General features: G+C 40.7%; 1 protein-coding gene across 1 annotated transcript in view; it reads right to left on the bottom strand.

Annotated features, from left to right (window-relative positions):
• The window catches only part of TPBG (trophoblast glycoprotein), a 67,669-nt gene extending 57,549 nt beyond the window's left edge, over positions 1-10,120 (bottom strand). The window contains exons 1-2 of the mRNA XM_024757448.1: positions 9,914-10,120; positions 8,188-8,304 (exon numbers count right to left, since the gene is read on the bottom strand). Coding sequence (XP_024613216.1) covers positions 8,188-8,304; positions 9,914-10,120 — 324 coding nt within the window. The remainder of the gene's footprint in view (positions 1-8,187; positions 8,305-9,913) is intronic.
• Positions 10,121-27,812: the final 17,692 nt, after the last annotated feature.

The following is a 27,812-nucleotide window of genomic DNA, read 5'->3' as shown; positions in this document are numbered from 1 at the left end:
AAACATTCCTGTCTTTGCTGTCTTCCCTGAATCCCCAAGTATTGTGTTGTCCCTTTCAGGCACACTGTTTCGTTTCTCTGGCCTAATATTCCTCTTGGTTGACTGAGAAGCCACTCAGTTATTTGAGGGGCAAAACACTCTTCCTTCCTTCCTGCCCCACTTCCTCAGCAAAACACTCCCTACAATAGGACATTTCTTTCATCAGATACAGTTTTATTATCTGAGGGTATCCTTATGGATACACATATATATCTGGATTAAGGAATGTGGTATTGTTTCAGTGAGATAGTATGTTAACAGAATTGGTTTATCTGATAAATCCGAGACTCCCTATTATTTGCAAAGTTGTTAGATTATGGACTCAGAAGAATTGAGACTCTGAATAATACTACGGGATAGGATTGGTAGGTCATAAAATTCTCTGGAGACTATGGACGCTGACGACTGTAGAGAAAGGTTCTGCAAAGAGATAGGGGCTCTCGCGCACAATTCGAGATATTTTAAAATAGTATCAGAGCAGGAACAGATCTTACAACTCATAGAAGGAAAGTGTCAGTATGTGCCTTTCAGCTAGCCAGTGTCTCCAGTTTGTTTACTTGTATTTTTCACTGTGGTAAAAAAAATATATATATATATGTATATATATATATATATATATATATATACATATACATATATATATATATATATATACACATATATATATGTATAATTTACCATCTTAACCTTTTTCTTTTTTTTTTGCGGTACACGGGCCTCTCACTGTTGTGGCCTCTCCCGTTGCGGAGCACAGGCTCCGGACGTGCAGGCTCAGCGGCCAGGGCTCACGGGCCCAGCTGCTCCACGGCATGTGGGATCTTCCCGGACCGGGACACGAACCCGTGTCCCCTGCCTCGGCAGGCGGACTGTCAACCACTGCACCACCAGGGAAGCCCCTCACTGTGGTTTTGATTTGCATTTCTCTAATGATTAGTGATGTTGAGCATCTTTTATATGCTTGTGGGTCATTTGTATATGATCTTTGTGAAAATGTCTCTTCAAGTCCTTTGCCTATTTTTTTAGAGTCATTTGTTGTTGTTGAGTTCTAAGAGTTCTTTATATTAACTCCTTATTAGATACGTTATTTGCAGATATTTTCTCCCATTCTCTAGATTGCCTTTTGACTCTGTTGACTGTGCCCTTTGATGCACAGAAGTTTTAAAGTTTGATGCAGTCTCATTTGTCTATTTTTGCTTTTGTTGCTTATGCTTCTGGTATCACATCCAAGAAATTATTGTCAAATTCGTTTTCATGAAGACTTTCCCCTGTATTTTCTTCTGGGAATTTTATAGTTTGGGGTATTGCATTTAGGTCGTTAATCCACTTTGAATTAATTTTTGTTTATGGTGTAAGATAAAAGTCCAGCTTCATTCTTTTGCATGTGGATATCCAGTTTTCCCAGCACCATTTGTTGAAGAGACTGTTTCTCATTGAGTGTTCTTGATATCTTTGTCGAAGATCATCTGACCACATGCTAATAAACCAGGGTTTATTCCTGAACTGCAGTTTGTGTTTTAGTTAACTGAGGTCTACCATGATTATGCAACTTCTTTGTATAGAGATTAAATAGATGCATGGCCTCTTGTATCAGTCTGCCCTGAGTATAAGTACTCCACCATTTACTAACTGATGTTAGACAATTTACCTTTCTTTTTATTTATTTATTTATGGCTGCGTTGGGTCTTCGCTGCTGCACGCGGGTTTTCCCTAGTTGTGGTGAGCGGGGGCTACTCTTCGTTGTCGTGCTCAGGCTTCTCATTGTGGTGGCTTCTCTTGTTGTGGAGCACGGGCTCTAGGCACGCAGTCTCAGTAGTTGTGGCACAAAGGCTCAGTAGAGTGGCTTCGATCCCGGACCAGGGATCGAACTCGTGTCCCCTGCATTGGCAGGTGGATTCTCAACCACTGCGCCACCAGGGAAGTCCAACGATTTACCTTTCTGTGCCTTACTTCCTTATCTGTAAAATGGGGATAATGAATAGTACCTCCCTCAGGATGGGATTGTGAAAATTAAATAAAATAAAGCTTGTAAGAAAATGCCTGATACATAGAAAGTACTCAATAAATCTTAGGTATTACTATCTCCTAAATTTGCCTCCCTCATAATTTTTCTGGGACATATCCAACACAATTATAGCTCCCTAAGGATCTTCAGAGCATAGCAATTCCCTCAATTCTAGATGCCAACACTATTCATGCCTACTGTGCACTTTCATTGATGCATCAACATTCGGGGGCTTATTGTTTGTTTTATCTTAATTCCATAGACCAGTTTGCTTGCAGCCGTCCACCCATCCCACACTTTCCCTGAATATAGGAAATAAAGAAAGATCAATATTGGAAAAATATAAAAGAAGGTAAAGTTCTCTGTAGTTTCTCAAAGTTGGTGTTCAGTATGTATTGATCCATGCGCCTAAAATAGGTTTGAAAAGGATCAGAGACTTTTCCCCTTCTTCTGTGTCCACCGTGAAGTGACTGAGGTGAGGTCGCAGGTGGGAGGGGTAGAGAACCAAAGCTCTTCAGCTCAGATTAGTTTGAAATTGACAGGCAGCTGCCACAAAAATCTACCTGGTTTTTAGAAAGCTGCATTGGCCAATTCCTTACCTCACTGATAAGTGCAGCGTGAGTATGGCTAGAACAAACTTATGTTAAATAAAATGAGTGTACTAACCGAGTGCTGTACTAGCAGCAGAATAAGTCAGAGCAACCCGGAAAATTGCATACATCTAAGTAAAGGTGAGAGTTAATATTTGTTCCATCCCATGTGGTTTGGTGCAGCTGGGGTTAATCAGGTCTCTGTACTTTCAGTTCTTTTCAGATGAATTCTTGCTGTTATAACCAATGTTCTTTCCATTATCTTCTGATCACTTTCCCTTTCCATATTAAAAGATCTCTGAAAAACCAGAGGTATAAATGTTGTTTAGAAAAATTTTTCTTGTCCCAATGTTAATGTAAATTAACCAGCTATGCCTTTGATATCAATGTCAACTAATCTCAATATTAGAAAACTCAGTTTTAATTAAATTGATAACTATCTTTAGTTCACATTATTTCATCCCAGAAGTCAAAAGTGTCAAAAGTGGATATTAGAAAAGTGGATGTTAAGAAAAGCTTTTTCTTAATGTTTACTTAATACAGTACATATCAGTATGTGATTTTTAAATATATTAGAAGGTTAATACTTTTTTAAAACCTTGGAACATAATGATTGTATTGTCAGAGGAGACTTTCCTGGAAGTTTTAAAAGACTCTAAATATAATTGAGTATTGTTTTTGAAATGGGTAAAACTTCCAGAATTATTCTAGAGACTAGCAAGATACAATGTTTTCTTCACCTTTCAGAAGTTTTTCTTATAGAAATAAAGAACGTGTATTCTATGGTATTGAATGAAAACATACTTAATTATAGGCTTCTGTTGGTTTCTCTGGTTGAAGTCAAAAGTAGGAGGATCACGTGTTATTTCAAATCAGATCCGTGTGTGTGTGTGTGTGTGTGTGTGTGTGTGTGTGTGTGTGAAATCATAACTTACTTTTGGATTCCCCCCTCCTCACATTTGCTCAGTCTAATTTTTGGACATATAACCAGCAAAATGCATGGCAATCAAATGGAAGAGACTCATTAAATATTTAAATAAATGAATTGTTTTCTTTCCATTTGTTTTCTGAAAAAAAAATGGTTTCCTACTCTGTTTTTTCATTTAAGATTAGAGTTAGATGGGATCTAGTAAAGATGTCCTACAGTCATTGATCCAGGGTTGTCAATTTTCCAGTTTATTCATATGTGTAATAAGGACACTGTTTCGGTGCTCTTTGGTTCTCGGTAATTCCTGTTTCTGCATTATGACAAGGATCCCACAGTGAGAGCTATGCTTGGCAGACACAAATCAGAGTTTCTTCCAAGGTACGTAGAGGGCAGCTCACCCACGACTGAGGCTGAGCCACTGTGCTTAGTGCTATGAGAAAAAAAGAAGGATATGCTGTAGAGGAAGATTTTTCCAGAGAGAAAGAAAAAGAAAGAAGTCTCTCCCCTTCTAGAGGAAGATAGAAGTTGGATGAACAACTCTTGGGGTGGGCACTGCTGAAGAGGCACAATGGACTTTGCAGTTATACTTCAGTGGACACTGGTCCAGGGATTACTTCAGACTATCCACCAGATAGTGAAGACCAATAGAAAATCATATAAATGCCAAGTGCCCGCATTGCCAAGAGTACTTTCCCCTACAGACGCTATCTTGAATAGGAAAACAAAGAGGGAGGAACATCCCCAATAGGGAACTAACCTTTGAATTGACAAAATATGTACCTGAACACAACTGCTTAATCTAGAAGTGATTTTGACGGGCAAGTTAGAGAGTCTCTTGTTCTGCCACAGAATTGTACACAATTTTTAAAAATTAAATTAAAACATTATCTCTTGTTCCTTCATTTACTTCCCACACCAGTTATAGGAAGTAAAGATGCTTTATTTCTTGGCATATATGATTATAATACAACTAAAATTTGACCCTGAACCCCCCACACACATACATACATAATTACTTTTTATTAAAATTCATATGGCTTTCTGTCCTAGATTGTTTTTCAAACTTTCCTTTTAAAAAAAATTTTTTTTTATTTGGCCACACCGTGCGGCTCGTGGGCTCTTACTTCCCAACCAGGGATTAAACCTGGGCCCTCTGCGGTGAGAGCACAGTGTCCTAACCACTGGACCACCAGGGAATTCCCAAACTTTCCATTCTTTTATTTTCCTTTATTTATTTATTTCTTTAATTGAAGTACAGTTGATTTACAATGTGTTAATTTCTGCTTTACAGCAAAATGACTAAGTTATACACATATATACATTATTTTTTGTATTCTTTTCCATTATGTTTTGTCCCAGGATATCAAATATAGTTCCCTGTGCTATACAGTAGGACCTTGTTGTTTATCCATTCTCTATATAATAGTTTGCATCTAGTAACCCCAAACTCCCAATCCATCCCTCCCCTATTCCCCTCCCCCTTGGTAACCACAAGTCTGTTCTCTGTGTCTGAGTCTGTTTCTGTTTTGTAGATAAGTTCATTTGTGCCATATTTTAGATTCCACATGTAAGTGATATCATATGGTATTTGTCTTTCTTTTTCTGACTTCGCTTAGTATGATAATCTCTAGTTGCATCCATGTTGCTGCACATGGCATTATTTCATTCATTTTTGTGGCTGAGTAGTATTCCATTGTATATATGTACCACATCTTCTCTATCCATTCATCTGTCGATAGACATTTAGGTTGTTTCCGTGTCTTGGCTGTTGTGAATAGTGCTGCTATGAACATTGGGATGCAGGTATCTTTTCGAATTACAGTTTTGTCTGGATATATGCCCAGGAATTGGGATTGCTGGATGATATGGTAATTCTATTTTTAGCTTTCTGAAGAACCTCCATACTGTTTTCCACAGTGGCTGCACCAACTTACATTCCCACCAACAGTGTAGGAGGGTTTGCTTTTCTCCACACCCTCTCCAGCATTTGTTACTTGTAGACTTTTTAATGATGCCCATTCTGACCGGTGTGAAGTGGTGCCTCATTGTATAAATTTTCCTTCTTTTTTTTCTTTTTTTAAATTTTTTTCTGGCCATGCTGTGCAACATGTGGGATTATAGTTCCCTGACCAGGGATTGAACCCACGCCACCTGCAGTGGAAGCTTGGCGTCTTAACCACTGGACCGCCAGGGAAGTCCCAAACTTGCTTTTCTTTCAAAGGTCCTTCTTTTCATAAGTGGAATTTCTCCAGGGTTTTGCATTCCAGGTGTGATCTAGACTGGATTTTTTTTCTCCCAAGTCCCTAAAGATCGTATAATCATATTCACTCATATCTATGTCACTAATAGACATAAAAACAAAATCAGGCACAGGTCTGGATACTTGCTTGTCCTCCCTGCAAATCTTGAAATCTAGAGTATTTGAGGAAGTGAGAGCTTTGAGTAAGTCATGTCTAATATCTCATCCAAAGGGAGCTTTGGGGGGTGGTTGGTTCCACAAACTCTTTTAGTCACAATGTATACCCTTCTCAGTATGTCCTGTCCACCCCCTCCTCCATCTTTAATATACACTGGGAGCCAGTTTTTCAAACACATGCTTTCTTCAGATGTGGCACTATTACTGTCCACATCAAAAACCTCTATTCCTACATAAAAGGAGGTCAGATGGGGGCTTCCCTGGTGGCGCAGTAGTTGAGAGTCCGCCTGCCGATGCAGGGGACACGGGTTCATACCCCGGTCCGGGAGGATCCCACATGCCGCGGAGCTGCTGGGCCCGTGAGCCATGGCCGCTGAGCCTGCGCGTCCGGAGCCTGTGCTCCGCAACGGGAGAGGCCACAACAGCGAGAGGCCCGCGTACCGCAAAAAAAAAAAAAAAAAAATAGAAAACCCTTGAGTTGCACAAAAGAGGAAAGAGCGGGCAGCTCATGGTGGCTCCTCGGGCCTCTTCCTTATGAAGAGAGATCTCTGGGCTACAGAGATCTGTAAACCCTGCCTTCTTCTGATGGCCCTATTTCTCCGAAAACCCTCTGTAATAGGATTGAAACACAGAAAGGATAGTTTCTCCCCTTCGTGGGGAAAGAAGGAAAATTGTTGTCGTTCCCCCCATATACTTCTCCATTCTTTTGTGCACGCAACAAACATTTGTGGGTATCAATTAAGTACCAGGCACTGTGCTAGATGCTAGGGATACAGAGAGACAAGAAACTTAGTCTAGTGAGAGAGACAAATGAGAGAATCAAAATGACAGTCCGTTTATAAGAGCTCTAACAGGAAGTTTACTCAGGGGGACGAGGGGAGCAGTGATAGGGTGACCAAGTATCCCAGTTTACCTGCTACTGTCCCCGTATTGGCAATGGAAGTCCCACATCCTAAGAAACCACTCAGTCCTGCATGAACTGGGACAACTGGTCAAGCTCCTGGCCACGGAGTAAGCCCCCTAGTGCAGCCTGAGGTAGGGCTGGGATCATAGTCGTGTTAGAATTGATGTCCGGCATAAACTCAATGAAATACTTGACGGATGAAGACACCGGGAACATTTGTGAAGTGAATGACTTTAGCACGTGGGAACTAGACGACACTGAATGCTTAGGAAAATCCCAGCAACGTGCCCACAGTTCACGTGGAACTATCCCCAGCCTGTTCATTAACCACAGAGGTTATTTTTTAAGCTGAATCTGAGTAATTGATAGCAAAATCCAAGTTTCCTGATTTCTTTTTCCCAGTTGCTGGTGCTCTGAACTCCTTAAATTCAAACCCACTGTTTGTTTATCCTTGTTCCTCTCTCTGCGCCCCTCCTCCAGTTTTTGCTCCCATAAAAAGCAGTGTTCACATCTCATTTCTCAGCAAAATTATGAGACGTGTTGAGTGAATTCACATTAATAATATTTTAGCTAGCAACACTTCGAAGAGTCTACAGACCATTTACCAAGGAAACTAAATTATTTTGAATACTTGTGTCACAATGAATGAACCAAGGCTTTTCTGATATAGTAGCCTAATGTTTTATTGTGGGTATAAACACAACTCCCCAGTCTCCAAAATTCAGCAGTCCTTATTAGGTTCTTTCTTCATTAGTGAGAGTAAAGAATGTCTTCTTATTGATTTTTCCATAACTTTTTAGTGGTGGAATAGGGCATCTCTTCCCTAAAATAATTTAAACTAATATGAAACTCTTTTCTAATATAAAAGTGTTTTTAGAATACCTTAGAATTATTGCAAAGGATAAGCAGAATTTATTAAGGTTATGAATCAAAGAGAAATTTTGTGTGTTCTCGTTGTCATAAAACATTTTTTTTTAGAGGTTAATCTTTTCCCCGTATCTTGGTTTAGCGATGAGTTTGGGGTTTTTTCTCTCCTAATAGGTTCTCTTTGGTTCCAAGGTTTTCCCAGCTGCTGAGAGTCACAAATTCTGCCTGAATAGCAGGGTGACCTTTTCAGAGAGGAGCCAGTGTTTGTAAGCTGAAGTATACAAAGGAAGAAAACCAAGTTTACGGGCTCTGTGCTAGAGGAAGAAAACTCATCAAAGCAGCCCTCCACCACCCTCACTCCCATCCCCACCCGAGTCTTCCAGCTCCTTCATCTCCATCCTCCCCTTACTGGACCAGTAGAACTGACAGCTACAGGGATACGGTTGTCCATTCAGGCTCTTTGATGTCTTTAAAATTCTCCCTCAGCGTCCACTTGACTTTTTCGGGGAAAGAAGCAGCATCTGGCACCTCCGCTCTGTGGAACGTGGCTGACTGCTTCTGGGAAGGAGAATCAAGAAGCAGCCGACCTGGGTTAGGAGGGCAGGTGACCTGGGTTATGCCCACCCACTGCCAGTCACATAGATTACATTTGGTCTGGATATGACCAGATGTCCTCGATTCCCCAGGCCTGAATACACTTAACCTTGCTTTGCCAAACTGCTTTGCATTCCTTACCCACCCCTGCATCCCCTCCATTCTCAGTTCTTAAAAAAAAAAAAAAAAAAAATCACAGACACTGTAGTTATCACACATCTTCTGACTGTTCATCACAGCTTTGCATACTCCTTTCAAATCGTCTCTTCCTTTCGTCCCCTTCTTTTTAACCTCCCAATTTTGCTTTTTGGCAACCAACCAAAGATTTCTCTGTGTGACTTAAAAGAAATATTACAAGACAAACCCTCTCCTGGTACAAGAGCTGCGGGATGATTTGCATATATAATCTCCTCCTGTGCCTCCTGCTAGCACGGGCCTTTTCCTCTCCAATCCCCATGGTGTAACAAAAGAATAAATTATGGTACTACTGATAGAACATTACACTGACAATCTTCTGAGGCACTGGAAGTTTTAATGGAAACCAAAGAAAATTCAACATCAGACATTTTCTTATAAATGTATTTCTTTTTCCTGTCTGCCCTCTCGCATATTATCAATTTTCTTGCCTTCTTATTCACTTTCCTGTCTGCCAAATAACAAATCTAAAGTGGCCTTTGAGCCAATCTCTCATCAATGGAACTGTACCTGCTGATAGAGAATTAAGGTATTGGCAAATCGGTTACACGGTGTCTAGGCTTGTAATTTAAAGATTTAGTTAAATTAATAAACGATAGCAATTTCAAGGACTGAATGGATTCCCTTACCTAATGTTTTGCCGCCTTCCTATTTCTTTGGGAAGATGGGAAAAGTGAAAATAAAAGTGCTTATATGGTGCCATCTAGTGGCACAGATGTTTAAAAGCTCTGTTTCAATCTAGGGATTGTTTAAATGAACCTGGAAAACAACTGCTACTCTTAGGGTCTGGTTTGGAATCTCCAGGCTTAATTCTATTTTTGTTGTACCTCCTATGAGGATATCCAATCCTGGGGGCCCTTTTTGGTGTCACTGAGAATTTTAAGTTTTAATCTGCTTTGTGGAGAGCCAAAAAACATAACTGAAAATCCAGAGTAATTGATGCTGCAATTTTGCTATTTTAACTTCAGGCTTTCTTGCCACTCCTCTTCTAACTAAAATAAAACACTGATTCTGCTCAGAAGAGAAAAATGTTAATAATCTGAGAAAACTGCAGTAATCATGCCACTTAAAATACAAAGGCGCTCTCCTCTTCCAACTCTCCTCACTGAAATCTACTGTTTTAAATGTTAAATATATGAATATGTACAAAGTTCCATCCGTTATATTTATTAAAGAGATATACTTCTATGTGGACAACACCAGAGTTTTAGAAGTTGGCCCCATGCTAGCAAAGTTCAAAATCAATAAACACCTGCCCCCCCCACACATATAGAAAGAAAGCAACAATTAGAAAAATGATAGCCAAATCAGAAACTCTGGTCTAATCTATTTGTTATTTCCCAGGATCAGCGTGCCCTTTCAAAGACTGATCTCTCACTTGGAACTGAGGCTGGCTTGGCTTTGTGAGATACCTCCAGGACCAGGAATCCATCTCGATCTGTAGGTATAAGCTGCTGTTTCGCAAGTACTTCTGCCTTTCGTAGCCGGGTTCTTCTCTGGTAGCAGCACTGAGAAGCTGATCAAATCTGCATGTGTCAATCATTACCTGCTTCCTGACTGGTGACAGAGGTGAGTCCTTAACCATGCTTACCTCAGAGACCTCGAATGCCTTTCTCAGGACCTCTTCCAGTTGTGCGTTCTTTCATTCTGTCATGATCTTGTGGATAAACTGATAGACACGAAAGTGAATTGAAATATAAAACATGCTGGGCAAGTCTAAAATACTTCAAATAATAGGAGCTACTTGAATAGATGACCCTTAGACCTCATAGAGTGTCTGCTGAGATACGTATCTGTGGAGTCAGAGGGTGAAATCCCAAATTTCCCAATACAACCCATCGTCTGGAAATTTGTCCTTAAATAAATTTAGTCTTCCTCTCATGGTTCCCTGGTGCTTACAAAAGGATTTCTTTGGTCTTAATCTTTTCTTCTTAAGATATTCATAACTGTGAAAATGAATATGATGAAAATGAATGTTTCAGGAGAGCGGATTTTGGGCCCAGTACTATCCTTTTACTGTGTTAATTACAATGAGTAACTGAATGAGGTACACCTGTCTAAAGCAGTTTCAATTAAAAAGGGCTCAAAACCTCTGTTCTTAATTTCGGCTAAACTATAGAATTTTCCTTTTCAGAAACAGGATAGTGGTCTCTTGATCTCTATGGTTTTCGAATCCCCCTACTCCCCCAATTCAAAGCCTCCCGTTTGGCTGATGGCATTAGCAGCAATATCATAATTGGTAGTTAGAATTGACTTGCGGTGAAACAGGCCGGTGAATGATATTGATGATTGTTGTATTATTCTCTATCCTTTCTTAATGCTTGAAAATGGTTATAACTTTGGCTTAAATTCTTCATTATGAAAATAAAAATAATGTCAACAACCTTCATGAAAAATATAAAAGAATTGACATGCAGTGAAGTTGAAGTAGTTGTTGTTAAAGATCTTTAAATTCAATACCAGTTTGGTCTTTTTTTTTTTTGCGGTACGCGGGCCTCTCACTGTCGTGGCCTCTCCTGCTGCGGAGCACAGGCTCCAGACGCGCAGGCTCAGCGGCCATGGCTCACGGGCCCGGCCGCTCCACGGCATGTGGGATCTTCCCGGACCGGGGCACGAACCCGTGTCCCCTGCATCGGCAGGCGGACTCTCAACCACTGCGCCACTAGGGAAGCCCTGTGGTGTTCTTTGGAAGGGCCACCCTTCCACAGCAGGAATTTTAGTGGAAGGATGCCAAGCCGTGCTCACTTTTTGTCTCACTTCCAACCCTCTGCAGTGGTGCCAAGTTTATTATGGGTTAGGAACTGAGCAGGGTCAAGCGGTTCATTTCTCAAATGTAGTCATTTAATGTTTATATAATTTTATGAGGGCAGTTCAATTATTTCATAATTACATAACCAGAACATGGCATGATGCAAGGTTGTGATGAATGCGCTGTATTGCAACCCTAAATATGTCTCGCCATCCCCCAACCCCCCACCCCTGCTTCAAAAGTCTTAATCAAATCACATACAGAGATTCAATTAAAGTAATACATAGCCTGTGTTGGCATCTCTTTCTCTTCTCTCTGGGTGGGCATTAACTCAGAGTTTTCCTGGGCATACGGTATGAAAAGCCTGCCTTCTATGTCATTCTGGTTTCTCTTAGTGCTTGAACTTTCTGGTAACCTATTAGACACTATTTTATGCTGCTCTGAAGAGTAGAATCACGAGACTCAGTAGTTAAGACCCTCCTCTCAAAATCTCTCTCTTTCTGCTCCACCCTTGTCAATGATGTATGAATAGAGGAGGCATGGATGCTGGGCCATGGGCTTTGTGCCCTCACTACAAAATAACTTTTTCAGATCCCACTCACTCCTGATGGAAAGCTGTTTGCAGCACAGTACTGGGACACTGGTCAGTTTCTGGTATATAATTCTATTAATGAACAAAATAGCACCTAAAACAAGTTCTTGCCTGCAGCAGTAGAAGACATCCACTGAAGAGAGTGGACTGACAGGTTGCTGACTTTAACCAGGAACTAGGGCCATTTTTATCATAATGGACTCAGGACTGGCAGCAACTATAAGGCTGTTCCATTTTCATAAAACTGGAAACAGTGTAGTAATGGTTAATTATTTTTTAAAGCATGTCTGTGATTCCAAAAAGTATTTCTAACTTATCTAGGTTTCTTATTAAAATTTCCTGGGTTTCATGGACATAATTAGGAAGCAAAAGAACATTTCATCTTCTGAGACAACTTCCTACTCCGAGAACTTGAAGGTACCGATGACCCCTGTGTAAGAGTTCTCATCCTCAGAGGGAATTTTATGCTTCAGGTACTAAAAGAAGGTGACGGATAGGGATGAACATAAAGAGATATTTGTATCTTCGTGGTCTAGAATCCAGTGTCTGTGGTTATATCTTCTTAAAGAGACAATTTAACTTGTATATTCCATAAAGGGACAGGGTGATTCCTGTGTGTTAGGGACACAGGAGTGAGAGGTTGGTGTGTGGGCAGGAACTTGGAAGGACAGATACTATGTGTTCCACAGGAAAAGCCATCCAAGCCTGCTTGGACGTCAAGTTCTGCAACAAGAGACCTCAGTGAGAGGCAGTAGAAGTGCTTCTGACAACCTGGGCACTAGGACTCGGGCACCAGGAGTCTACTTGAGGTGTGTGCACTGAATGTATGTAGTGGAGAGGCACCAGGCTGCCCACAGACAGATTGTCTTGTCTGTGAACAGGAGTTATCTGCATTGCTATCACCTATGCACAAACAATAGAGTTGTAAAATAGCTCACAGACAATGAAAGGCCCAGTAACCCAATATTATGAGCCAGTTCACCTAGTTTTTCCATTGAAGTCAGCCAGATCTTTTGGGTACATTTCAAAGTCTTTCACAATTTTCTGCTATGTTGGCAATCATGGAAATAAGAGATTGCTTTCAGATGCTCCCCCAAATCCTGTCATCCCTAAATTCCTTTACAAATCACTCCGTTTAGAAGTTTACTCTGATCCTCTCAACTGATTGTGATCTCTCGCTTATAGCCCCACAGTTCCCTTGTCTCTCTTCTATGGCAGTATTTCATTTTACCACCAGTAAATGAAAAAATTGAACATTTAAAGCGCGGGGTCTACAATTATTTAAATGAACAGAAGTCCTTCCTGGTCACTCTTATGAGAAGACTTTGCTGTGATTTTCTCCAGTTTAATAAGAAGTTTAGAAAAGTATTCCCATGAAAAGTGTGAATAGAAAATTTTTTTAAGATTTAAAAAACAGAAAGATTTTTAAGGATGCCTTTTATTTTTTGAGGTACAGGTTAGATCATGAACATCAGCTAATATTTTATGGATTGGTATTACATTGAAATCTTTTTTGTCATTGAGTATGTGAATAAATTGAGGGACTTTAAAATACTGCCTTCAAAACTAGAAATAATTGCACTGGGACCCAGAAACAGTTGGCATCCTTGCATAAAAGACTCTTGGTACCAATTATTTATGCACTAAATGGGTCTAGAATCCCAGGTTAAACTATCCACAGTTTTGATTCAATTAGCTTTTGATTCAGTGCCTATGTCTTTAATGACAAAGTTATTCCAGAAAAAGTTTTACCTAGCTGAGATTCCCCTCAAGGGAGGATGTGAGTCACACAGTACTTACATTGGTAATAAAACCACAACGCATGTCTGCTCCCTGGGGATTTTAGTTTGTAGCAACAATAAGCTGCAAGTAATGGGTCTGAGGTTAAATGGTTGGATATAAAGTTTAAATCAGAATTAAGATGTCTTGTCTTGAAAAAGGTGAGGTAAATGTCAGAGGCGAAATAAATGATCCCTCCCCCACCAAGATAGACTGGGTTTATCTCCCCCGACAGATATCTTCATATGAATCTATTCGCTTTAATTAGTTCTTTCAATTCATTTTGCATCTTGCCCTCACAATCCCAGGGGGAAAGAGACAGCAAATATGACCAGGGGAAAATTTTAAGTTGTCAAAGCATGAATTTGCCAATCGATACCTCCCCTTGGGGTACACTTGCATCTCCAAATACAGTGCCCCCTACTTTTCTCCCTCTTCATTTATTCATTAATTTATTCTTTCATTTTTACGTTACTTTGCTTATTCGTTCATGTTTATTTAGTCATTCCTTCAACAAACAAATACCTATTGAGAACCTAGGGTGTTGCTTCCTTTTTTTAAAAACATTTTATTGGAGTATAGTTGCCTTACAATGTTGTATTAGTTTCTGCTGTACAGCAGAGTGAATCAGCTGTATGTACACATATATCCCCTCTTTTTTGGATTTCCTTCCCATTTAGGTCACCGCAGAGCATTGAGTAGAGTTCCCTGTGCTATAATGGAGATGCTATTGGCATTTTGGGGGAGATAATTCTTTGTGCCAGATTGTCCCGTAAACTGCAAAACGTTTATCATCTCTGAGCCCCATCCACAAAGCTGTTCTCAATCCCTGAGCACCCTACCCCCATTCCCCACTTTCATTTTCAAACATTGTGGAAGAACCCTGGGTATGATCCCCTGTGGGAGGGTATCAGGAGGAATAAGACAAGGGATGGGCCTTGGGAAGTTGGCAGCCTCATAGAGAAAACGGATGAGTAATTACAGTACATTCTATGAGAGAAATACACACAAACCAATGACTCCCAGAGGTATCTAAGAAGGCTTCTCAGGACAAAATGCTTGAGCCACGTCCTTTTTTTAAAAATAAATTTACTATATTATTTATTTATTTATTTATGGCTGTGTTGGGTCTTCGTTGCTGTGCATGGGCTTTCTCTAGTTGTGGTGAGCAGGGGCTGCTCTTCATTGCGGTGCGCGGGCTTCTCATTGCGGTGACTTCACTTGTTACAGACCATGGGCTCTAGGCGTGTGGGCTTCAGTAGTTGTGGCGCACGGGCTTAGTTACGCCACAGCATGTGGCATCTTCCCAGACCAGGGCTCAAACTCGTGTCCCCTGCATCGGCAGGCGGATTTTTAACCACTGCGCCACCAAGGCAGTCCTTGAGCCACGTCTTTAAGAAGTAAAAATTAAGTGAAAACTAGCTAGATTCTCTAGGCATCAGAAGAGGTCCAGAGGCCATGCCAGAGTTCAGAAAAATGCTTTGGAAGAGCTGTGAGCAAATTCGTCATGGCTGGTGCGTGGAATTGGAGTTGGAGAGGTGGTGACTAATACGACAGGAGCTGTGATTGTAAGGAGGGTGTCACAGGCTAAGCTAAAATATTTAGACTTCATCCTTCATGGAGGTGACATGATTAGATCTGAGTTTCCGAATAGATTAAATACGACAGAACAGGGAAAACCATTTTTTGAGGATGTTGCAGTAATTCAGAAGAGAACTGAAGGGTACTTAATGGATTTCAGTGACATCAATGGATACAGTAAGGGCTGCCAACACCCTCCAGCCAAAGACCACCAGGTACATACCTTTATTTAAACAAGTTGGTTTTATTACTCACTGCAAGAGGAATGAACGCTCACCATGAGGAACCAAGGGGTGTTTCTATAAGGGGGCCTTAGAAAGAATCTATTTGTTGGATTTGAGCTTTACTGGATTAGTTGGGTAATTTGGGAGAGAGTATAAGGAAGTAGGGGTTTACTGACTACCAAAAAGTGAGAGCAATTCTATGATCGGATATCTCAATAAATCTTATCTGCAGGGAGGGCAGACTAGACTGGAAGATTGGTAAAGAAGTAGTAATCACTCCTGGTAGCTGGGAAAGTGTGATGATTGATATCTTATGGGTAGCAGGGATCTTGCTTTTATCTCACTTTATTATGATTTCCACTGTGTGAAGACTTCAAGTGCTTGGCTGCCAGGGGAGATAAACAAGGTAATAGTTAAGTGGCACTGGTTCGAGTTAAGCTTTGTTTGTTTTTGTGAAGAGAGACACTTGATCACTAAGCCAAGGAAGAGCACTTAGTAGAGAGCCAACTATGAAGGAGGGAGAACGATTAATGTAACAAGAATCCTGCAGACATTAGAGATCACAAATTTTCATTTGTGAATTACACAGTTGTTGGATTTCTTCTAGTAACACCCATCAGTTAAGATAAAGGAAAGTGGAGAACGTGTTAGTTATTTCTTTAGTATCTATTTCTCCCTTTCCAGTAGCTACTGATTTCTTTTTGGGATCCATGGGATTCTAGGGAAATTGATTCCCTTTCTAGCTCCAATGTGGAAACACAGAAGAGAGCTTAAAATGATCAGTTTATCTGAATTACCTGCCCAGAGTGACTGGTTCAGTGGTGGGCACTCGACCTAGGACTTTTGCTGTGAATACTGGGACACATATTTGTTTTTCCCTGCAGGATATGAGGAAGAAAGATTATTTCGAAATTTTAGAAGCCTAAGGCTTCCAACAGGGAAAAATAGGTCACATACCAAGGACCAGGAACAAGAATGGCATCAGAATTCTCAGTAGCACTGCTGTACACTAGAAGGCAATGGAGCAATGCCTGGCCCGAGAATAGAGCCAACCCTGAGGAGAGCAGAGTGAAAAGACAAAGAGAAGCTTGGTGTTGCTCCCATCATTTGAGCTGTAAGATCAAGCCGCATTTGAAGGCAGTTTTACCTTCAAGCTTTTCAGTCCAAATACCTTTCATTATTTAAGCAAGTGTGTGTTCGTCTTTCTGTTGCTTGTTATCTTGTTTCTAGGCTAGCCAAGGTAAGGGGTGAAGAAGACTGATGGGTACGTGTAGGTCGATCCAGTGTTTTGATTGAATTGAGGTGGGCGTGTGCACTAAGAAGGTCAGGGAATTAAGCATCTTAGCAAAAGGATGATTTAAATGGTGGTAATAGATTCCGTAGGCACAAAAGTACCTGGTATACCTTTATTAAAATTTTCCTTTTCTCTATTTTATCTTCTCAGGGCCAAAGTCTGTATTTTCCATGCTATTTTCTAATTTAGTTAAATTCAAATAAAAATTATTTATAAGCATTGCACTGTGCTAAATTTTGTGAGAATACAGAAGTCTAGGTTCCTGTTTCTAATACTTGTACTATATAATGAGGGGGTTAAAGCATACGCGTACACCATTCACCCATTCACTGATTCAACTCGTAAAAGGAAGACAAGGCAAAGTGTGAGGAAGAGCTCAGGTGAATTTTACAGATGGTAAATGCAATGGGATTTGAGAAGAAGTAGAAGGTAATCTGTGCTATTCAGCTAATGTGGGGTGATTAGAGGATATTCCCCAGGGCTCTTTTCTCTCATTTAATCTGTTAGCATGAGAGAGGGCAGCAGGCTTACTCTGCTTCCGATCGGAGTGATGAGGAATCGTTTTACTAGCTCTGTGACCTTGAAAAAGTTACTTAACCCCTTTGGGCATCACCTTTTTAAAATTTTAAACCTTTTGATTATCATGTAAGCCCCTACTTCTTTCTCAAGATTGTTGCTAAGAAGCAAAATCGTAATCGGAAACAAAGGATGTTAAAGTAACTTCCAAACTGGAAAGCACCGACGAAAAGTAGGCAGTGATACTGATAATTAATGGGGGACCTTGGCCAACCCAAAGCTACCCCCAACTTCCCTGTTTTTTGTTTTGTTTTGGTTTTGGTTTTTGTCAAAAATGTAAATATCTAATGGTGGAAGTTTTAGCAGATATAGAAGGAACAAAGCTGTGAAGAAGAAACTGCTATACACATCACAATGCGTACCTCTGTTGATCCTCGCTTGTCACCTCCATTTGGGGGCAGGTCTATTGGGCAATTAAGTAAATTTTTAGAAAGTGCTTATTCAGCTACATTTTACCCCCAAACCTAAAACTGGGATCAAGAAACAAATGTATAATAAAAATGGCCTTTTCTGTTTTGGGACCAAAGAAAACTTCCATTCAAATGCAGTTGTCCACTGGTTCTGCTCTTGTAAACTTTGTAAATTTATTTCTTCACATTAAAAGCTGTACCTGGGCTTCCCTGGTGGCGCAGTGGTTGAGAGTCCGTCTGCCGATGCAGGGGATGCGGGTTCGTGCCCCGGTCCGGGAAGATCCCACATGCCGCGGAGCGGCTGGGCTCGTGAGCCATGGCCGCTGAGCCTGTGCGTCCGGAGCCTGTGCTCCGCAGCGGGAGAGGCCACAACAGTGAGAGGCCCGCATACAGCAAAAAAAAAAAAAGCTGTACCTAATTTGTAAATTAGGTGAAACGACCAACACCAGCAAGGATCCAAAACCACATACACATCGAATACAAAGCAGTCATAAAGGTAACAGGGGAAATAATGAGGTCCTTAAAGATGCTGGCTCTCTTCTTCCTGCTTTGACTTAGGCTGAGATAATTTCTCTAAGTCTTATTCCTTTCTTCTGAACTACATGTTTCAGTCTGTTCTCTTGCTTCTGTGGGCCTTTGCCCGTCCTCTTTTCCACTCCCGATCTGCTTACTGTATAGGGCAATGGTACAGCTCTGTTCAGCATCCCCCTTTCAGAGCCCTCACTTACGCTCTCCTTAAAAGCAGGAAGGTTTCCCAGGCATAGTCTTCCTTCCATCTGAAAACCAGGATGAGCCACTCAGGGGGTTTAGGGAGGGCAGTGCTGCGTATCATGAGTAAGCTACAGAAGAAAAATCTATTTTCTGGACACAGAAGTACAGGCTTCTTAGGGATTTCAGAATAACAAAAAACCTCAGAAAGGGAGGGCCACCAATCATTGCAGGGCAGCCTAAGCTCCAGTTCTCTCTGCTTCTAGAGGTAACCAAGCAGCTCTAATCAGGGTCAAAACAAAGAAATTCTTGAGGAATATTGCATATCCTTATTACTTTCTAGCATGATATCAATTTCTCAGTGGCTTCAGTGTGTAGAGATACACTTTAGCTTTGTTTATCACCCCTTCAAATCCCTCAGAAAATTAAGATACGCAGTTGAAACCATCAGAATAAAAACCAGCCAGCATTCAAAGCTGCAAAAAACAGAGCCCGCATTGTCTAGTTAAGCAGAAAAGGAATGTATTAAGATGTTGGGCACCTTACAGTTTCTGAGAGGGCCTTATAATCAGGTTTACACGCTACGGGGCCTGTACTAACTAGCCTACTGGGTTTTCCAGTGAAGACTGTATCCCTTCTGCTTCTGGATAGAGGAATGGAAGCTTGTTCTTTTGCACTGTCAACACTGGATATGGAACTCAAGTGCTAGGGCCTTCACCCTAACTACCTGTGAAATCTGGATGCCCTTTTTTTAAAACTTTATTTACATTTCTTTACTTTTTAGAAAACCTTTTTTATCTTGCAATAATTATGGATTCCCAGGAAGCTGCAAAAGTAGTTCAGAGAGGTCCGTTATACACTTCACCCAGTTTCCCCCAATAGTTACATTTTATATAACTACAACACAAGCAAAACAAGGAGATTGACGTTGGTACCATCCATAGACCTTATTCAGATTTTGTCCCTTTTACATGAATTCATTTATGTGTATGAGTGAGTTTGAGTGTACAAATCTACGCAGATATATAGATTCCCACTACCAAAAACAAGATACAAAACTGGTCCATCACTGTAAAAATCTCGTTTGTGCTGCCCTACCTACTGCGTATTGTCCTTAACTCCTGCAACCATTCATCTGTCTCTGTCTCTATGCTTCTGTCATTTCAAGAATGTTATGTAAATGCAGTCATATATGATCTTGTAAGATTGGCTCTTTTTCACTCAGCATATTACCCTCCAGATCCTAACTCTTCAGATCTAACTATTCAGATCTTCAGATGTAACTACTGTGTTAGTTAACAATGAAAAGTTAGTTACTTTTCATTGTCAAGTAGTGTTCCAAGGTACAGATACCCCATAGCTTGTTTCAGTGTTCACCCACTGAAAGGCATTCTGGTTGTTTCTAGTTTGGAAGTATTACAAATAAATTTGCTGTGAATATTCATGTGCACGTTCTCTGATCAACTTTTAAACCAATGTCTTTCTCAGGTGGGTCTGCTTGATAGAGCCCAGGCCAGAGTTTGTGCCCAAGGTTCTTAACAGACCTCCCTTTATCATCATTAGCCCCTGCTGGTCATTTAGTACGATTTCTAACATATACAAAGTAGACAGAAATGTATAGTGAACACCCCTGTCCATCACTGAGCTTCAACAGTATCATGATTCTGCCATTTCTTTCATCCATAACTCCACCTGCTCTCCCTACAAACACTTGATTTTGAAACAGATCCCCCAAATATGATTTTATCTGTGAATATTTCAATATATATCTCCAAAAATGAAGAATTAAAAAAAAAAATACCTAAAATGCCATTATCCCAATGTCAGACTTTGGGTGCCTCCAGAAACTAATAACAAAACAAAGACTTGAATGCAAATAGTCTATTTGAGAGGGGGACCCAAGAGGGAAAAGGGGGAAGTGAGACAAAGGGAAGGTTGTAAGTTAGACATCGGCAGAAAGCTGCTCTGGCAAGCATTAACTCCTCAGCATTTACAGACATCCAAGGGCAGGCAAAGGTTTCAGCAGGCAGAGAAAGCCCTCGGCAAAGAGATGCAGTTGCTGACAGCTGAATTCTGGGTAGCATGCCCTTAAGTAGTAAGGGTGTGTGACCATGGGACCTGGGAACTGACAGCATCTCCTACACAGGCATAAAAACAATTAACAAGTAACCAGCCAGCATTCACATTTCCCCTAGTGTCTCATCATTCTTTTTAACAGCTTATGTGTCCAAATTATGATCCAAATAAAGTCCATACATTGTAATTGATTTATATAATTTTTAAGTCTGTTTTCCTCCAACTTTTTATTTTGAAAATTTTAAACATACCACAAATTTGGAAGAATTTCATTGTGAATGACTATATATATCCACCAAGATTATACAGTAAACATTTTTAATATACTTGTTTTATCACATATCTACCATCTATTCATCTTTTTATACAAATTGTATTTCTTGATGCATTACGTAGTAAATTGCAGGTGTCAATTTACACCTAAATGTTTCAGCATAAAAATCTTTGCTAAAGTTCATACTGTTTACTGTTTTTTGAAGTCAAATTTAAACAATGAAATGCACAAATTTGAAGTGTATATTTGTTGAGTTTTGACAATGCATACACCTTTGTAACCCACACCCCTGTCAAGATACAAAGGGTTTCTACCACCTCAGAACGTTTTCTCATACCCTATCCCCAACTCCTCAAAGGCAAACCACTCTTCTGATTTTTTAACATAATGTTGTTTCTAATGTCTCTTATTTTTCCTTCTAACATCTGTAGGATCTGTAGTGATGACTGCTCTTTCATTCCTGAACTGGTAATTGGGATTCTTATTGAGAGACTGTTACCCATGGGTTTCTGTTACCTGAAAACTAGGTTTGCCTCTTGGTGACTATTGAGTCAAAAGACACAACCAAGCCAAAGAACGGGAGAAAGAAGGATTTATTGCTTGCAGCAAGTAGGGAGAATACCAGGGATCTTTCCCAAAGCACTGTCTCCCTAAACAGCAGAATTGCTAAGGGGACATGCATATTCAATGAAGGGGGTGGGGCAATGTATTCATATTCATGAAGGGGCTTGAGCAGAGGAGAATTCAACATAGAATTGGGGCAAATGTTAACAGAGTCCAAGCTTTAGTTGATTGAAGTCCAGGGATCAGAAAACGTCAACATCAACCTCTTCATTCCTTTAGTTCCAGTTGACCTGGTGGTTGAGCGTGGGGGTGGGGGTGGGGGGAGTTTGAATTCTGCAAAAGAGCTCAAGAATGTGCCTCAGGCTAACCTTTATCACTGTAACAGAACTGGGAGTCTTTACAGCTGATTTATTATCTTGGTTATTTTCACTTGTCTTGCCTGATAACAGTTGTTTGTTCCTGCATTCTTTTGTCCCCTTAAAATCTCAATTACTGAGATCTGTTAGGGATAAGCACTGTGCAGGCTTAGATCACAAAATGGCTTAGGTCCAGAATGGCTTCTCTGTGTCAAGAAAGCCATGCCCGGTTCTCTTTCTCCAGGGAACCCCCCCACCCCCAACCCTATCTGCTTACATGTCTTCATGTTTCTGCACATCTTGTGAGGAGAGCACTTACCTTCTCAAGGATATTGTTGGTATAGCAAATAGCCTTGGTAAATAGTGATAGTGGCTTCCTCCAGACTAGAGGACAGGTTTATTTACTGTCCAGTATAATAAAGATAATTTCTACTTCAGGGGCAAAAAACAGGCAGGTTTGCTTGCAGTATATTTTAAAATATTAAGTTTCCCTAAGCTTGGAATTCCTTAGCTGGGATGCCAACTCACTACATTTGCAACGTCTACTTGGGCAACATCTATATTATTCTTGAGGGATTTGGGGGCCTAAAGGAAGTGATGCAAACATAAAGCTCATTCTGCTTGCTGTGCCGTGAGCAATAAAGTCCTGTCTCTGGCCCAGGAATCTCATTTAGTCCGCCAGCAGCCATGAAACTGTGGCAGGCTAACCTGGTTAGTTTTCCAAGTAGGGTACGATCTCAAACCCTTGAAATTCTTGACAGTTCTCAATTTTTATTTCTTCTTAACAACTGACAAGGAGCTTATCAATTTTGTTGATCTTTTCAAAGAACAACTTCCAGTTTTGCTAATTTTCTCTATTTTTTTCTCTTCGATTTAATTGAATTCTGCTCTTATTGTTATTTTCTTCCTTCTGCCCACTTTGAATTCACTTTGCTTTTCTTTTTCTAGCTTCTTAATGTGGAACCTTAGGTGACTGATTTTTGATCGCTCTTCTTTACTAACATAATATTGAAAGCTATACATTTCTGTATGTGCGCACGACTTTAGCTGCATCATACAAATGTTATGTTGTATTTTTTTTTATTCAGTATGAAATACTATTCAACTTTCTTTAGATTCCAAGTGTTTTAACTCTATTAAGGCTTATTTTAAGATCTAGTATATGGTCTATTTTGCTGAATGGACCATGTTCACTTGAAAAGAATATGTATTCTGCAGTCATTGAATGTGAGAACAGCTAAACATCAAGGAAGTTGTATTAGTCAGTGTTCTCTAGAGAAACAGAACCAACAGAACAGATTATGTATATGGAATTGGGTCAAGTGATCATTGAAGCTGACAAGTCACAACATCTGCAATTGGCAGGCAAGCTGGAGACCAAGGAGAGCCAATGGTGTAGTTCCAGTCCCAGTCTGAAGGCCAGAGATACAGGAAGAGCTGATGTTTCAGTTCAAATCCGAAGGAAGGGAAAAACGGATATCCCAGCTCTAAGGCAGCCAGGAAGGAGGAGCTCCATCTTTATTCACCCTTTTTCTTCTATTCAGGCCTTTAAAGGTTCGGACGAGGCCCACCCACATTAAGGAGGGCAACCAGCTTTACTCAGTTTACCACTTCAAATGTTATTCTCATCCAGAAACACCTTCACAGACACAGCTACAATAATACTTGACCAAATATCTTTGGGCACCTCATGGCCCAGTCAAGCTGACACATAAAATTAACCATCATAGAGGTCACAACCATTACAGAGCTTGACAATCTTGTTCAAATTACCTATGGATTTCCTAATTTTTTTGTTCAATTGTTGTCTTTATCGCTGAGATTATAATTATGGAACTATTTCTTCTTTTAGTTCTGTCAGTTTTTGCTTCATATATTTTGAAGTTCTGTTACCAGGCACATCCATATTCATGGTTAGGTACATACACATTATTTCTTCCAGAGAAATTGATCCTCTGATCATTATTAAATATCCCTCTTTATCTCTGGTAATACTTTTTGTCTCAAAGTCTATTTTTCTGCTATTATAATAGCCATCCATAAGACATGCTATGGTATCTTACGGGTTACTACTTTCTACTGTCCAATCCAGCCTCCTATCCATCTTTCAGTGAATCTTCCTAAGTTCTGGACCATCAATAGCTAAACTTTTGTTTTCCAGTGCACTTATTTATGAATTTTAAAATTCAGTTGTAAAGATGTCTTTTCCGCCAGGTCTAGGGATTTGTGGCATGTAGTGTATGGCTATAGTATGTGTCCAGTCTGCCATTTTAAATCAAACTTGCTTTTCTTCTTAAATCTTTAAATCAAACTCCCTCTTCTTCTTCTTAAGGAAGCAGTGGTGACAACGACCTGATTTAATCATGTAGTTAGATAAAGAAGGAACACGATCAATTCTAAGTAAGATGGGCTGGGGAAAGAGCCCTACGAATTCTCATAGTAAAGGGGAGATAGAGTTTGTTCTGATTATAAAAAGTGTGCTAAGCTTGCCAGATTTATTGGTTTGATTTCTCACAATTTTTGCTTGTCTCATGTAGACTTTGAATTTGTCTTGAATTTCTCCAGTATTTGCCTAGAATTTTTAGATTTATTGGTGGATTCTGCTTTCAAGCTTATATAGTTCTAAAGTTATATTCAAACACTGCCATCTTGTGGGTCATTCCTTGGGTCTCCCAATCCCACCCTTCCAAACTCTCTCATGCAAATATATTCATCCAGAAGAGTTCAGGGATGTCAACTTTTATTAGGTGCTAACAGCTGTAGTAAGAGCTCTACATATATCACATCATTAAACTTCATAAGGCCTTTGTGAAGGAAGTACCGTTAATCCCGTGTTAGAGGTGAGGACGCTGAAGCCTAGATGGGTTATATAACGTGCCTTAGGTCTCACAGCTAGTAAGAATAGGAGTAAACTTTTATATTCAGGCAGTTTGCCTTCAGAACCTTTGCTTTTACTGCACCCACATGTGAAACGAATAAATCTAAAAACAACACAGCGTGACACAGTAATATGAATAAGCTATAGAACTAGCAGAGAAGACGGGATAACTGTTGGGAAAGGGCATCCGGGAAGGCGTCACAGATTTGTGAGGCGGTGGCCTCCTCTACGTGAGAATTGGAAGGATAATCATTACATAGGAAGAACGCAGCTGGGACCATAGCCCCTGGAGCTAATAGCACAGAAACACCCTTTAGCTGTCTCTTTTTCATCTGCTGTGTACCCTGTCTTCTTTTGGGAAACTACTTGTCACTATGCTTCAACCACAGGACTCTAATGAGGGTTGTCAATCATGATACCCTTGAGTCCTCACCTAACCTGAGCCAATATCAGGGTACATCGGGGCACCTGGGAATTTTGTGCTTGAGGCAGAGGGCTCAGTGCTATCTTCCCTAATGGTCACGCTGAGGTGTGTGTCAGAAAGCTGCTTCCAGCCAAGTGTTCTCATGTGGAAGACAGTTTGAAGGAAAAGATAATTAGGCCAAACAATAAGGTTCTAGTCATCTGTAGGCTAGCTGCACTGCTGATCTTCCTGTATTGGTATCCATTCTTGCAGAACCTGAACAGGTCTGGGCTTTGGCCCATTGCAAACATGCAAGTTCTGATATTCTTTCTTCTGTGGCCAGCTGAAGCAGGCACAGCACTGGCATTCCTTATCTCTAAACAACTTCAGTGGTAGCACAATACATTTTCATTATGAAGGACAGCACGATTAATTTATTTGGGAAAAAATGGCATTTGGGGAGTGTATTGGAAATGGTGTGGCTTAAACACTTCTGCAGTGCTCTATCTTGGCCTCTTCTCAAACTCCATTCCTGATGCCTGGCCTATTCCCCTACTTCTTCTCCTCTAAATCACTGCAGTCTTCTAAAACCGTCCTTAGATTTATTTCTTGATTTAAGCCTACTTTAGAAACTCCAGTCAGTTATTTTTTCTTAACTTTGATTTTTTTAATTAATCAAGTAAGAAAAGTGCAAATAAAAATGACAAATTCAAAATGATAGAAATTAAGAATCGCCCATAACGCACTACACAGAGATAATCATTGTTATTGGTATATTTCTATCTCTTCTTTCTTCTATGTGTAAACACAAACAATTATTTTTTAAATGGCTAATTTTGGGGCTTCCCTGGTGGTGCAGTGGTTGAGAGTCTGCCTGCTGATGCAGGGGGACATGGGTTCGTGCCCCGGTCTGGGAGGATCCCACATGCTGCGGAGCGGCTGGGCCCGTGAGCCATGGCCGCTGAGCCTGCGTGTCCAGAGCCTGTGCTCCGCAATGGGAGAGGCTACAACAGTGAGGGGCCCGCGTACCACACACACAAAAAATAATAAAATAAATAAAAAATAAAATAAATAAATGGCTAATTTTGATCTCTTCCTTCACCAAACACATCTACAATGCATCAAATGAAATTGAATTGTACTTCATTTGTACTATTTCCTAATCATTTCAATATTCTGTCCTGCAAATTACCAGTGTCTTTGAAGGCACCTAATTTTCCAGGAAAATGGGGAGCAATTCCACATCCCTTGGCTTGCGATGTTCTTTCTTTCCCACTTCATCTGGTTATCTCCTACTCATTCTTCCAGTCTTAGTTCAACTTCTTTGGGAAGTTACATTAAATTTATCATAGTATTGTTTGCAGTTCTTGTAAAAGTTGCAAATTCTTTTTTATAGATTTATTTATTTTTATTTATCTTTGGCTGCGTTGGGTCTTCGTTGCTGCATGCAGGCTTTCTCTAGTTGCGGCAAGCAGGGGCTACTCTTCGTTGTGGTGCGGGGGCTTTTCATTGCGGTGGCTTCTCTTGTTGCGGAGCACGGGCTCTAGGTGCGCGGGCTCAGTACTTATGGCTCGCGGTCTCTAGGCGCGTGGGCTTCAGTAGTTGTGGCGCCTGGGCTTAGTTGCTCCGCGGCATGTGGGATCCTCCCAGACTAGGGCTCGAACCCTTGTTCCCTGCATTGGCAGGCGGATTCTTAACCACTGCGCCACTAGGGAAATCCCGAAAATTATTATGTGGGGGATTATCTGGGTGTATAAGTGTTTTGTTCACTATTGGATCCCTATGGCTTACCACAAGTGCCTGACACTGGCTATTGTTAAAATGAATGGAATAATTGAAGTGGAATTGGAATAATTCTGCTGCTAAGGAAATACTTATAAAAAGTAACATCTACCATTTAGGAAGTGTTACTATGTGCTAGGCACTCTAAGTGCGATATATCTCTATATAATTACATTTTCACAACCATAAATGCATTATTGCTCCTGTTTTACAAATGAGGAAACTGAGGCTTCAAAAAAGCAAATTAACTTGTCCAGAGACTGATAAAAAGATTTGACCTTAGGTCAGTGCATCCATTTACATTATTGACTTTGCCATTGCTAGCTTCTTTGTGCACGAATATAAAAGTCATCGTACACAGCTTATTTTCAAAATCACTCAATTTTAACATTACAAAATAGTTTTTGTTACACGTCAAAGAAGGAAGTAGGGCACTTAGAATGAGGGCCAAAGAGACAGAACACTGTACTGGGAGGGGCAGCAGCAGAGCTAGTCTCCTTTCCCCTTCACTAACGAGCTGTGTGGCTTTGGGCTTCCGCAAGGCAGGCTCCAGAAAGAGTGAAGCTGAATGGGCAGCCCTTAAGACGACATCTTAGTGCAACTCCGTCGTTCTATAGGTGGAGACTAAGTGACTTGCATAATTGACCACGTGGCAGAGCTGCACAGACACCTCCTGACTCCTAGTGTTGTTTGTTCTGAATTACAGTAACCCTCCCTGAACAAACATTTACTGGGAGCCTACTGTTTCAGGCATTACCAGGCAGGATGTTTCCTTTTCGCTATCCTAGTATCGATTATTGGCTACTTGCTGTCCTCCCTCATTTTTTTCACTCGACCATTTTTAAAACGGCCCTTGGAGGCAGAGTTAAGGGGTAAAAAGCGTAGTACGAGCCTGGCATCAGGCACTGAGTAGCGTGACCTGGTGAGTGGCTTGGCCCGGGTCGGCGGCTGGCCCCCGCACAGTGATCTAAGAAGGCAGTGACGCCTTCTGACCCAGGGAATGACCCCGGAAAAACCGGGGGTGGGAGCGG

The sequence above is a fragment of the Neophocaena asiaeorientalis genome, unplaced genomic scaffold (genome assembly GCF_003031525.2).
Source record: "Neophocaena asiaeorientalis asiaeorientalis breed wild unplaced genomic scaffold, Neophocaena_asiaeorientalis_V1.1 scaffold253, whole genome shotgun sequence".
Lineage (NCBI taxonomy): Eukaryota > Metazoa > Chordata > Mammalia > Artiodactyla > Phocoenidae > Neophocaena > Neophocaena asiaeorientalis.
Note: the sequence above shows the minus strand (reverse complement) of the source record. Positions and strands in the feature narration are given on the sequence as shown.